At 35.1% G+C, this 12828-nt stretch overlaps 1 protein-coding gene across 1 annotated transcript in view; it reads left to right on the plus strand.

Moving 5' to 3' along the window:
- Positions 1–12828, plus strand: part of FBXO11 (F-box protein 11) — a 34534-nt gene that overhangs the window by 2795 nt on the left and 18911 nt on the right. The window contains exons 4-11 of the mRNA XM_015557860.1: positions 11–135; positions 1713–1842; positions 2990–3073; positions 3152–3284; positions 4738–4844; positions 4927–5038; positions 5116–5222; positions 5306–5443. Coding sequence (XP_015413346.1) covers positions 11–135; positions 1713–1842; positions 2990–3073; positions 3152–3284; positions 4738–4844; positions 4927–5038; positions 5116–5222; positions 5306–5443 — 936 coding nt within the window. The remainder of the gene's footprint in view (positions 1–10; positions 136–1712; positions 1843–2989; positions 3074–3151; positions 3285–4737; positions 4845–4926; positions 5039–5115; positions 5223–5305; positions 5444–12828) is intronic.

A 12828-nucleotide genomic window follows, 5' to 3' on the forward strand; every position in this document is an offset into this window, starting at 1 on the left:
TGAACAGTAGCATCAGCAGAAACTGCCAGATGAAGTGGTTCTAAAAATCTTCTCTTACTTGCTGGAACAGGATCTTTGTAGAGCAGCTTGTGTGTGTAAACGCTTCAGTGAGCTTGCTAATGATCCAATTTTGTGGTAAGTGAAAATTTATTTCTTATTATCTTGAGATATATTATTTGGTGCCCAAAATGCTTGAAATGCTAGGGAGGTTGAAGTGTTGATTATAATTAAATAAGAATAAAATTAGATTGCTTGTAAATTCTAAGTTACCTATTTATCACAAATGTGAGTTGTCACTTTAGGTAATATTTATAAAACAATAAATGAAGTACTTTCTCTGCTATTTATCAGTTAATAGCAACTGAGTATATAAAATGTTTTTCATTTAATTGCTTTTAAGAAACAGAACTAAGCCCTGTTGGTGTGGCTCAATGGTTGAGCATCAACCTATAAACCAGGAGGTCATGATTCAATTCCCCTGTCTGGGCTTATGCCCGGGATGTAAGCTCGATCCCCAATATAAGGCATGCAGGAGGCAGCTGATCAATGATTCTCTCTCATCATTGATATTTTCTGTCTCTCCCTCTCCCTTCTTCTCTGAAATCAATATAAATATATATTTTTAAAAAAATACAGAACTAAGACCCTGGCCGGTTTGGCTCAGTGGATAGAGCGTCAGCCTGTGGACTGAAGGGTCCCAGGTTTCATTCTGGTCACAGGCATGCGCCCAGGTTGCCGGCTTGATTGCCAGTAAGGGGCGTGCAGGAGGCAGCCAATCGGTGATTCTCTCTTATCGTTGATGTTTCTCTCTCTCCCTCTTCCTTCCTCTCTGAAATCAATAAAAACATTTTTAAAAACAAAACACTGAACTAAGTCTAATTTAAAACAGCTAATTAAATTTGATAGTTTAGTGAATTTTATATATCACTTTTGGAAAATACTTCGATAGTTATATTCATGACCTTTAACTATGCATGCCCTTTGACCCAGTAATTCCACTTCTGAAAATGTTTTTACCTTATGTACAAATTTTTCATAATGTCATAGTTAATAGTGGGGGGAATTAGAAATTAGATCTAGCAATAAGGAAATGGGCTAAGTGAACACAATATAATGTCTGGTTGGAGGGATATAGTCATGAACAGTGATTTTTTATAGTTTTTAATAGCATGAGAAAATGCTATGTTGTAAAAAGTGGAAAGTTCCCTGGCTGGGTAGTTCAGTTGATTAGAGTGTTGTTCTGATATTTCAAGATTGCAGGTTCGATCCCCAGTCAGGTCACATACATGAAACAAACAATGAATGCATTAATGGGTGGAACAGCAAATCAGTGTTTCTTTTTCTCTCTCCCTCCCTCCCCCTCATTCTCCTCTTTCTCTCTCCTCTCTTTCTCTAAAACCAATAAATAAAAAGTGAAAAGAGCAGGATACAAATTTTTGTTTTTGTATGCTATATAAATCACAACTGTAACAAATGAAACTAACTGTAGATAAAAATAACTGAAAGGGGGGAAAAATGACTGAAAGGAAATACAGTAAGCTGTTAATAATAATGTATTGGAAGTGTACGTTATCTCCTTCTTTGTACTTTTCTATATTTTACAATAGCTTGTATGGTGCTAAAGGTAAACTATTTTAGTCCTCAAATAATTTTTTGTAGTTATTTAAAAGGCTACTTATGAATAACTCTTTTAATTCCTTTCCCACCTTCAGGAAACGATTATATATGGAAGTATTTGAATATACCCGTCCTATGATGCATCCTGAACCTGGCAAATTCTACCAGATTAATCCTGAAGAGTATGAACATCCAAATCCTTGGAAAGAGAGTTTCCAGCAGTTGGTATGAAGTATAAATAGAAAATATTGCCTTATGTATTTAATATATATGGAGATAAAATTTCCTTTCTAAAAAATTTAAACTCATGCAGGGAGATATTTATATTGTCATACAAACTTATCTTGTGAACCTTATGAAAAAGGGGAATGTTCCAGGTATTCCATGACTTACTGAGAGAGACATTTTGCTACAGTCATGATGATGGGTGTAATGACTGATGAAGTAATAGATACTACAAAGGAATATTTATCACTGAACAAACACAGACATTTAACCTGACATCAAATAAAATAATTAAGAGTTTTTTGTTTTTCTTACTGGTTTCAGAGAGGGAGAAGAGAGAGAGAGAGAGAAATATCAATGATAAAAGAGAACCATTGAATGGCTGCCTCCTGCACACCCCGCACTGGGAATAAAGCCCACAACCCAGGCATGTGTCCTGATTGGGAATCAAACCATGACCTCCTGGTTCATAGGTAGACGCTCAACCACTGAGCCACGCCAGTCGAGCTAATTAAATATGTTGGTGTGTTTTTTTAATTTCAAGAATAGGTTTCAAGCCAGTGCACATTTATCAACCAACAAAATACTCAACAATTTCACTACTGACATAATAGTCTAAACATTGACAGTAAACATCAGGAGCCTAGAAGCAGTTAATACTTTCTTATGGGTCTGTTTGAACTCTTGTTTAAATTATTGGTGTTCAATAGTTGTTTTAAAGTTTCACTTTTAGCGTAATTTTTATGTAGTCCTTTACAACTGGCTCTCAACTAGGATGATTTTGCTCCACAGGGGACATTTGACAACTTCTGGAGACATTTTTAATTATCACAACTGGAGAAGAGGATGCTACTGGTAGCTAGTGGGTAGAGACCAAAAATGCTACTAAGCATTCTATAATGCACAGGACAGCCCCCACAACAAAGGAACTGTCTGTTCCAAAGTATTAGTAGTGCTGAAATTGAGAATCCTTGTCCTTTCTTACTAGATAGTACTAAATAATGTAAAATCTGGAACACCTTTTACATCGCACTGTGCAACAGAAAATTAGTTGAAATAATTGATTTTTTTATATATTTAATTTAAAATATTCATACAGTACTAAATTAGTTTAAAATGTAATGTCCTTTTTTTTTTTGACATTAAGTATAAAGGTGCACATGTAAAGCCAGGATTTGCTGAACATTTCTACAGTAACCCTGCAAGATATAAAGGAAGAGAAAATATGTTGGTATGTTTGATCTGCATTTTTATGGGATTTAAAATAGTAATTTTTCAGTTCTATATTGACACTTTTGTTTTTTTCTAGTATTATGATACAATTGAAGATGCCCTTGGTGGGGTACAAGAAGCTCATTTTGATGGACTTATCTTTGTTCATTCTGGAATATATACTGATGAATGGATATATATTGAATCTCCAATCACCATGATTGGTGCAGGTATTTTAAAATGCATTTTTATTAGAATTTTACCAATTTTACTTACATAATGGGTTTATAAAATGCTAGTGACTTAAAATTTAGGTAACTTTGACAGTAGCTTAATGATAGGAAAGAATAATTAAATATGCATATTTTATGTGATAGAAATGAAAACATGAGAATTCAGAAATTATGGATGTGTCTTATTTCCTTTTTAAGATGTATATATTTCTCACCCAGCTGGCATGGCTCAGTGGTTGAGCATGGACCTATGAACCCCAGGAGGTCACGATTTGATTCCCAGTCAGGGCATATGCCTAGGCTGCAGACTTGATCCCCAATGTGGGGCGTGTAGGAGGCAGCCAATCAGTAATTCTCTCTCATCATTGATGTTTCAAATCTCTCTCTCTCTCTCCCTCTCCCTCCCTCTCTGAAATCAATAAAAAAAATTTTTTTAAATGTGTATGTTTCTTGGTCACTACTTTGTCCGACTGCCTTAGTTAATCATTAAGGAAAGAAAAAAATGTATGTTAGCTTTATCTTAAATATTTTTGGGCTATATAAAAACTGCTTTTATGCTCAAGTTTCTAAGAATAAATGTAATAAAATATTTATTGAGCACTGATCAGTCATTTGAAGATTTATGCTTTTTTTTTTTTTAAGGGAGGAAGGAATAGGATGGGAGAGGGGAGGGGGAGGAAGGAGGGAGGGAGAGAGAGAGAGGGAGGGAGGGAGAGAAACATCAATGATGAGAGAGAACCATTGATTGGCTGCCTCCTGCATACCCCACACTGGGAATCAAGCCCACAACCTGGGCATGTGACCTGACCAGGAACCAAACCATGACTTCCTGGTTCATAGGTCCGTGTTCAACCACTGAGCCACACCAGCTGGGCATTCTCTGATTTCTTAAGGATATAGTACATAGACCATTTTAAGATAGCTAATAATTATTACTTGTTAATAAAGTTTGCATTTTCTACCCTTTCTGCTTTCCTCCCCCATTTCTACCATGAAGAAAAGTGAGGAGGGAGGGTGTAGAAAATTTCTGCCTATAGATTTTTATTACTTTCCAAATTAAGGCCAGTTTGGGAAATAAATGTCAATAAAGAGGTCTCTTTTGGATATTAAATACTATTTGCAGTTGAACCTTCTTGGAAGTATTATATATGGATTTCAGTATGATACTCAAATAATATCTACATTAAATATGACTGCCTGTGGTAAAGGCCAGTGAAATATAGTTATCAATTAAATGAGTATTAGTACTCTCTTCTCAGTATTTAAAAGTAATAACTTTTAAAAGTTTTTCCTCCAAAAATTACCCAACTTAAAACAATAAAAATGTTCTATATTACTAGTTTTGTAGCAAAGTATTACTGTATTTTTAAAGTGTATTTTTTTAAGTTATTTTTAAATTTCTATTCATCTGTCTGATAAAGGTAATATGCTTTAAATATCTTCTCCACAGCACCTGGAAAAGTAGCAGACAAAGTTATAATTGAAAACACTAGAGATTCAACCTTTGTTTTTATGGAAGGTTCTGAGGATGCTTATGTTGGATATATGACAATAAGGGTAAGAAATTTTAAGATTTAAAATAATATGTTGAAATCATTAAAGCAGTGGTTGTTTATTTAACAAAATTTCTACTTTGCAGTTTAACCCTGATGACAAATCTGCTCAACACCACAATGCACACCACTGCTTAGAGATTACAGTAAATTGTAGTCCTATTATTGATCACTGTATCATCAGAAGTACATGTACAGGTTAGTGTTTCTTTATATTTTGTTATAAAATGAGTCTCTGGCCCAATAGGTTTTTAAATAAAGTATTTTTCTTACAGTTGGCTCTGCAGTATGTGTTAGTGGTCAAGGAGCATGTCCTACTATCAAGCACTGTAATATCAGCGACTGTGAAAATGTTGGACTTTATATAACAGATCATGCACAGGTATTTTTTTAGCTTTGTGGTTTTATTCTTTTAAAATACTTTTTCAAGTTTTACTAATGTTTATTTCTGATTATTTGTTGTAGGGAATATATGAAGATAATGAAATTTCCAATAATGCTTTGGCTGGGATTTGGGTTAAAAATCATGGAAACCCAATTATTAGACGGAATCACATTCATCATGGACGTGATGTTGGTGTGTTCACATTTGATCATGGCATGGTAAGAACGTTTTTAATAGAAATGCTGACCACATATTAGTTAGATTTCAAATAGGTTTCAAGATTTTATAACCACCAAATTATTTGTTTCTATCATATGGTATAGGTTTAAAAGCAATTTCAACATTATATTTTAAAATCAATATACAATATTCTATAAATTTATGGTTCTCACACTATAATCATATAGAAAAGATGGATTCCTTAGGGAATTGATGTGACATTTGAGAGGATTCATGTCTAATCCAGTAGTTCTGAAATGTAAGAGTGTAGAAAAATCATCCATATATTATAAATCAGAATTTTCAAGGATCAGACCCAGTATATGCATTTTTAATAAGCATCATAAGTGAGTTTAATACAGATTGTTTATCAACTATACTTTGAAAAGTAATGGTTACATTATTAATTTGACTTCCATTTTACTCCTCTTAAAAAAATTTTAACTGGCAGAATGTTAGTAAGAGACACAGTGATAATAAAATATTAGCTATAATATTGTTATGCAGCAGTTAATTAGGCGGCTCTATGGATAATATGTTTTAAATACTACTATGTCATTTTACTCAATTTTCTAGGGACAGCCTTTTTGAGCTCTCTTAGGCTACAATTTCAAAATAATGTTCTTGGATGTCTGTTGGATATTGTTTTCATTTACTGTCTAATTTTCATTGAGGTAATTTTCAAGTCCTACTTACAGCATTGGCAACATTTTTTATGAAATGGGAGAGGAGTGGGTGGTGACATGATGATACATAGGATTATGGTGAAGTTTTATTTCTGTTATATAGTACTAGAGGCCTGGTGCACAATATTTGTGCACGGGGAGAGGGAGGAGGGGGTTCCTTAGCCCAGCCTGCACCCTCGTGCAATCTGGGACCACTGGCTCCTAACTGCTCATCTGCCTGCCTGCCTGATCACCCCTAACTGCCCTCCACTGCTGGCCTGGTCGCCCCTAACCTCCTCTGCCTTGACCTCTGCCACTGTGGCTTTGTCTGGAAGGACGTCCAGATGGATGTCCAGAAGACGTCTGGTCTAATTAGCATATTACCCTTTTATTAGTATAGATGAGTCAAGCAATTTGGGAACATTGGATGCACTTACACAAATTATCAGTTAATGAAGGAAATTTTTTATTTTCATCATTTGTACCTAAAACTCTAATGCAGAACTCTTTTTAAAACTGAACTAGACTATAAGAAGTTACCCTTTTGCCAAAACCGGTTTGGCTCAGTGGATAGAGCGTCGGCCTGTGGACTGAAAGGTCCCAGGTTCGATTCCGGTCAAGGGCATGTACCTGGGTTGCGGGCACATCCCAATGGGAGATGTGCAGGAGGCAGCTTGTCGATGTTTCTCTCTCATCGATGTTTCTAACTATCTCTCTCCCTTCCTCTCTCTGAAAAATCAATAAAATATATTTAAAAAAAAAAAAAGAAGTTACCCTTTTATCAAGTTCTGATTTGAACTACTGGTAAATGGTTTCAGACCATTCAGTTCGTCATCATTTATGGGGTAACTGTAACCTGGGAGAAACAATTCTCTTACAACTTGGGTTGTAGCATGGACCTGTTGATAAAAAAAGCAGAGTGGAAATTACCATTTGCCCTTTCCAGCTAAAATAAAGAAACTGACATTTTGTTGCAAATTGTACTGTTTTCTCCAAGGATGTGGGAATTAGGGGATTTGAGCAAAGGTCTAGAGGATGTCAAAACATAAGAATCTTGAGACTCTGCCCTCCCTTAGAGGCCTGCATTGTTTATAGTTCCTAAATGGTCTCTTATTTTGTAATGGAACTATACTATGCTAGTATTTATTTGCCTTTGTTGCCTTTAGACTGCCCCAGAGTTACATACTATTCAAGTACCATATTTATGCATGCCCCTGGTCTCATTTACAAATAATTTGAGGTACCAAGATAATTTTAACCTGGATAACTTTCCTCATTTTTAAAAGACCTATGATTATGTTTACTTACTAAAGTTCATCGTCATCATTTATTCATCATCACACACCCCATACAGTTTATTTTTTATAAATTTGGGTTTGAAATTTTTATAAGTGTTTTTAAACAACTCTAGGCAGTGCTACAGATAGATATTCCCATTAAGGATTAATGAAGAGATTTGTTAAGATAATACAGATTTGTAAGGGAAGGGTCAAAATAAAGTATATGTTGGGTCTGTTGTGTGTTTTAGTATTGCGATACAATCCTTTAAAATCCTTTGATAGAATGTTCTCCTATTCCAAGGATATGGCAGGTCCTCGCATAATGTTGTTTTGTTGTAATGTTGATGAGGGGGCAAGGGAGATTCCAGGCTGGGGCCATTGTCTGTGTGGAGTTTGCATGCTCTCCCCATATTTGTATGGGTTTTCTCCTAGTGCTCTGGTTTTCCTCCCATGTCCCAAAGATGTGCATGTTAGGTTAATTGTTTTTGTCTAAATCGTGAGTGTGCCCTGAGGTGGAAGGGCATCCTGTCCAGGTTTGGTTCTTCCTTGCTCCATGAGCTGCAGATAGGCTTTGGCCACCTGGGACCCTAAACTGGAACAAGCAGGTTGGAAAATAATCATCTTATTTTTATTAATCTTTCTTAAATGTATGTATAGTTCACATTTACTTCAATGTCTAAAGTAAGTGTTTTGTGTCTTAATTTAGAAATTTGATGATGTTTTTGTAACCAGAAATATGCTGTTGGAACTTAACTCTTGCTTATGTCAGCCAGTAGTTAAATTGGTTTCTTTATATGTCATCTTGCTTAAAATTGCAGTAAGGACTTAACTATATTCTTAAGGCTGTCTTCTCTGTATTGCACCCTATGATTGGTAGGTCATCACTAAATATAACCTTTTTAAAATTTGACTTTGTTTCTATAGAACTTCAAAGAACATCAGAATAGACATTTACTAGTTTTTGTGTTGTCCTATCTTTAAATATGTTATTTAATTATACTTACATTTTTATTCTCTGAAATTGTTTTTGTCTATAACATACTTAGGGTTTAAATTTCTGTACTTATAAGAATGAATCATAAAAGATTTTCAAAACTTTTTAATTTTAAAGAAATTAATCTTTTTGTAAAAACCGCCTCTAGGATTTCAAAAGGGAAGACTCCAGAATTTATCATTATTAACTACATGTTTAAACTTTGGAGTAAAGTATGAACTCCCCCTATGAAAAATGGGGAAGTAAACATACTTATATTTTAACCTACCTCTACCCCATTATTTATATTCTCATTTGTCTTCTGTAAAGGTTTATAACATTTATACTTATGGCTCTATGTTTACTCTATATTTATTTATCTTCAGACCTTTAATCAGAGTTTCTCCATTCCTGAATTTTTTATTTTGATTTATTCTTGGAATGGCTGAGCTTTGTCATCTAGCCGTTTTTTATTATATTTTATTTTTAATACTAGAGGCCTGTTGCACGAAAAGATTCGTGCAACAGGCCCTCCCTTCTCCTGGCTGCCGGCACCGGTTTTCCTCCGGCACCTGGCACCCAGGCCTTCGCTCAGGCCAGAGCTGCCTTCAGCGCCTTCGCTGCTCCATATCTCGCTGATTAGCCAATGGGAGGCGTTGGGAAGATACAGTCAAAATTACCCTGTTTGTCTGTTATTAGATTAGATATTTTTATTGATTTCAGAGAGGAAAGGAGAAGGAAAGAGAGAAACATCAATGATGAGAGAGAATCATTGGTAGTCCTGTGGTCGGCAAACTGCGGCTCACGAGCCACATGAGGCTCTTTGGCCCCTTGAGTGTGGCTCTTCCTAAGCCTTAGGAGTATCCTAATTAAGTTAATAACAATGTACCTACCTATATAGTTTAAGTTTTAAAAAATTTGGCTCTCAAAAGAAATTTCAATCGTTGTACTATTGATATTTGGCTCTGTTGACTAATGAGTTTGCTGACCACTGCTCTCTCCACTTAGCCAAATCAGCTAGAACTAGCCGTTTTTTATTTTTTAACAGTTTCAGGTATTGTAGCCTTAAATTCTTGCCACTTGAAAGTGGCCTATCCATTAACTTTTAACTTGGCTGAGTGTTTAGTTTTTATTATACCTGTACTTTCTTTCCCTCTGAATTCTGTAGTGGTTTTTATATTTCTAACATTAAGTGTGGCAGAGAAGTTGAAGGTTTTTGGAGGGGGTGTTTTCCCTTTCTGGTGGAGATTTGCTTTTCTGCTTCAGAATCCAGATATGGGTTTTGTTGTTGTTAATGTTGTGTTTTACTTATACTGTTTCTCTGTTCATATGTTCTTTTCTTTAGAAATGTACCTATCTTCTATTATCTATATTCCTGTGTTCTTTTACCTTAAGTTTTGTGTGATTTCTTCAAATCTGTGTTCTTTATTATCTCCATAATTTTGTCTCTTTTTCTGTTTTGTTTTCAGTTGGTTTTTATCTCTAATTTTTTAATGAATTTTTATTTTATCGAATCTTTCTAACATACATAAAACCAGAAAGAATGGTATAATTAATCTCCATATACCCACCTCCACCTTCAACAACTATCAATTCATGGCCATCTCTGTTTAATCTATACCTCTTTGCTCACTTCTTACTCTCTTCTTTATTCTCTGGTTTATTTTGAAGCAAATGCTGACATCATTATCCCATCTGTAAATATTTCCGCATGTATCTTTAAAACTAGGGATTCTGTCTTTTTTCTGTCTTTCACATAACCACAGTGCCAATCTCACTGCTAAAAATAATGTTCACAGTTCCCCAGTTATCTTTGTTTAATATTAAATCCATTGCAGAGTGTTATTTTTGTTCAATAACATTAAAATGCCATAATGATGCCAAATTTATATAAATTTTTTGAGGCAGCGTGGTCAGCATGGCTCAGTGGTTGAGTGTCAACCTCTGAACCAGGAGGTCACAGTTCAGTTCCCAGTCAGGGCACACGCCTGGATTGCAGGCTTGATCCCCAGTAGGGGGCATGCAGAGACCGCTGATCATTGATTTTCTTTCATTATTGATGTTTCTCCCTCTCCCTTCCTCTCTGAAATCAATAAAAATAATAAAGTTTTTGAGACAGTTATTCTAAGTTTATGAATTTAAGTTATGACAGATTCTCTGTGTTGAAATCTGGCCATCCTTTTCCTTCTCCTCTCACTTTGCTTTGGATATTCTTCCTTAGATAGGAAGCTTAAGTTTTATATGACAGAAATTACACATAATGTAGTGTTTTCTTCAGATTTACTTCTTATGCCTGAAGTTATTTCTATGAAAATATTACTGTTTCCTCTTCTCCTGTGTTCTACTGATGCCCCACTAGATACCATCACTTTAGTAGATCTTATTAGAACCTTCAGTTATTTAGGAGAAACTACCTTGCTGAATCTTAAAGGTAACATTTGTGCTCTCAGCACCCTGCTCTTACTTATCCAGATTTCATAGTATTTGGCAGGTATTTTATAGATTATAGTTTGAAGTTATAGAAGTTTATTTCAATGAAAATAGCATATTTTTTCTCCTTTTTGTTCTTTTGGGCAGTGAGTTTGGAGAATTTTAAAGAGAAATACTTGAGTGCCTTTATATTTAATAAAGAATATTTCAAAAAAATTTTAAATAAGTCTTTAGTCTCATCTTTTATTTGTATATCAGTGTTAAGTTTTTAAATTGATAGGATGATAATCTGCAGTAATGTATCTGGCAGAAATTTAGAATTGCTTTTGCCTAGAAGTTTATGAGCATTTATTTTAAATATAGAATAAACTATTAGTAATCTGGTATCTTCTGGTAGGGCAGTAAATCACATTATAAATGGAGTAAAATGTTCGTGCCTTTGGAGTTATGCATAAATATTGGCGCTTTTGTGATTTACATTTAAATTCTACCTACAGTCTGTATTATTAGACCATTTTGCACTAAAGGCATCTCTTAACAAAACACATGCATTTCATTAAAATGTATTTTAAAGCATAATTACGTTAACTGAGCCCTTTAACCAAGAATAATAATGAGATAGGTTTCCTTGTAAAATTATAAAACTATAAGTCAACCAGTGGTTCTTTCTGAATGTAATAAAGTCACAGTTACAGTAGAGGCTTATGGTTTTCAGACATGAAAAAAATGGGTTTTTGCTGCTTTTCTTGAAAGTGACCCTAAAACAATAGGTAGAGATTACAAACTCCATTGTTGATAGATGTAGGGGACATTTTTAACCATAATCTAAATTAAATATGGCCCTGACCGGGTAGCTCAGTTGGTTAGAGCATGATCCTGATATGCCAAGGTGTGGGTTTGATCCTAGGTCAGGGCACATACAAGAATCAACCAATGAATGCATAAATGAGTGGAACTACAAATCCATATCTCTCTATGTCTGTCTGTCTCTCTCTCTCATAGCAATAAATAAAATAAAAATAAATATGGTAAGTGACCTTGTGCCTATTACCAGGGCAACCAGTCCACATTAGAGCAGGTTATAAAACCTGCTTGTATTTAGGAAGATAACTTGGTAAACCTAATGTGGAATGTATATATGTTAGGTAATTTAACTGGTAGCAAGTATAGGATAGATTATCACTAAAGATCTAAGCAAAGAAGAACAAAATTACTACTACAGGGAAAATAAAGAGTTGTGCAGCAAAGAATATATAGTTATACTTGACAGCTCAGCTCTGACTAGCACACTAATCTAACCAAATTATGATATAACTACATTGGAAGAGCATATGGATGTTTGTGATGAGCGATAGAAATATAGGAAAGTTAAATTCTCATCTTCCATAATAGGAAGCCAGTGAATAATACCTAATACTGAAAACTCAAGATATAGCAATACAAATCTTTACTTAAAAATATAATGCTAGATTGCACTAGCCAGTTTGGCTCAGTGGATAGAGTGTCATTGTGCAGACCAAAGGGTCCCAGGTTCGATTTTGATGAAGGGCTCATACCTCGGTTGCAGGCTCCTCCCTGTCCCAGGCCCTGGATGGGGCATGTGCAGGAAGAAACTAATCAATGTGTTTCTCAGATCACATCGATGTTTCTCTCTGTCTTCCCCTCTCTCTTCCACTCTGCCTAAACATCAGTGGAAAAATATTCTCGGGTGAGGATTAACCAAAAAAAAAAAAAAAATGGAGGTAGCGGAAAGAATTAAAGTATAGGCCTCTGGGTGAGGGAAAATAAAGAGAGTGGTTTGCTGTTTGCCTAAATAAACTTGTGAATCTAGTTGACTCACTCATTGTACAATTTTTTTTATTAAGGTATTACAAATGTGTCCTCATCCCCCCTATTAACCCCCAACCTCCCCCCCACACTCATGCTCCCATCCCCCTGTTGTCCATGTCCATTGGTTTGGCTTATATACATGTATACAAGTCCTTCAGTTGATCTCTTCCCCTTACCCCCGCCCTCCCCTACTTTCCTTCTGGGGC

Source organism: Myotis davidii, unplaced genomic scaffold, assembly GCF_000327345.1.
Source record: "Myotis davidii unplaced genomic scaffold, ASM32734v1 scaffold6, whole genome shotgun sequence".
Classification (NCBI taxonomy): Eukaryota; Metazoa; Chordata; class Mammalia; order Chiroptera; family Vespertilionidae; genus Myotis; species Myotis davidii.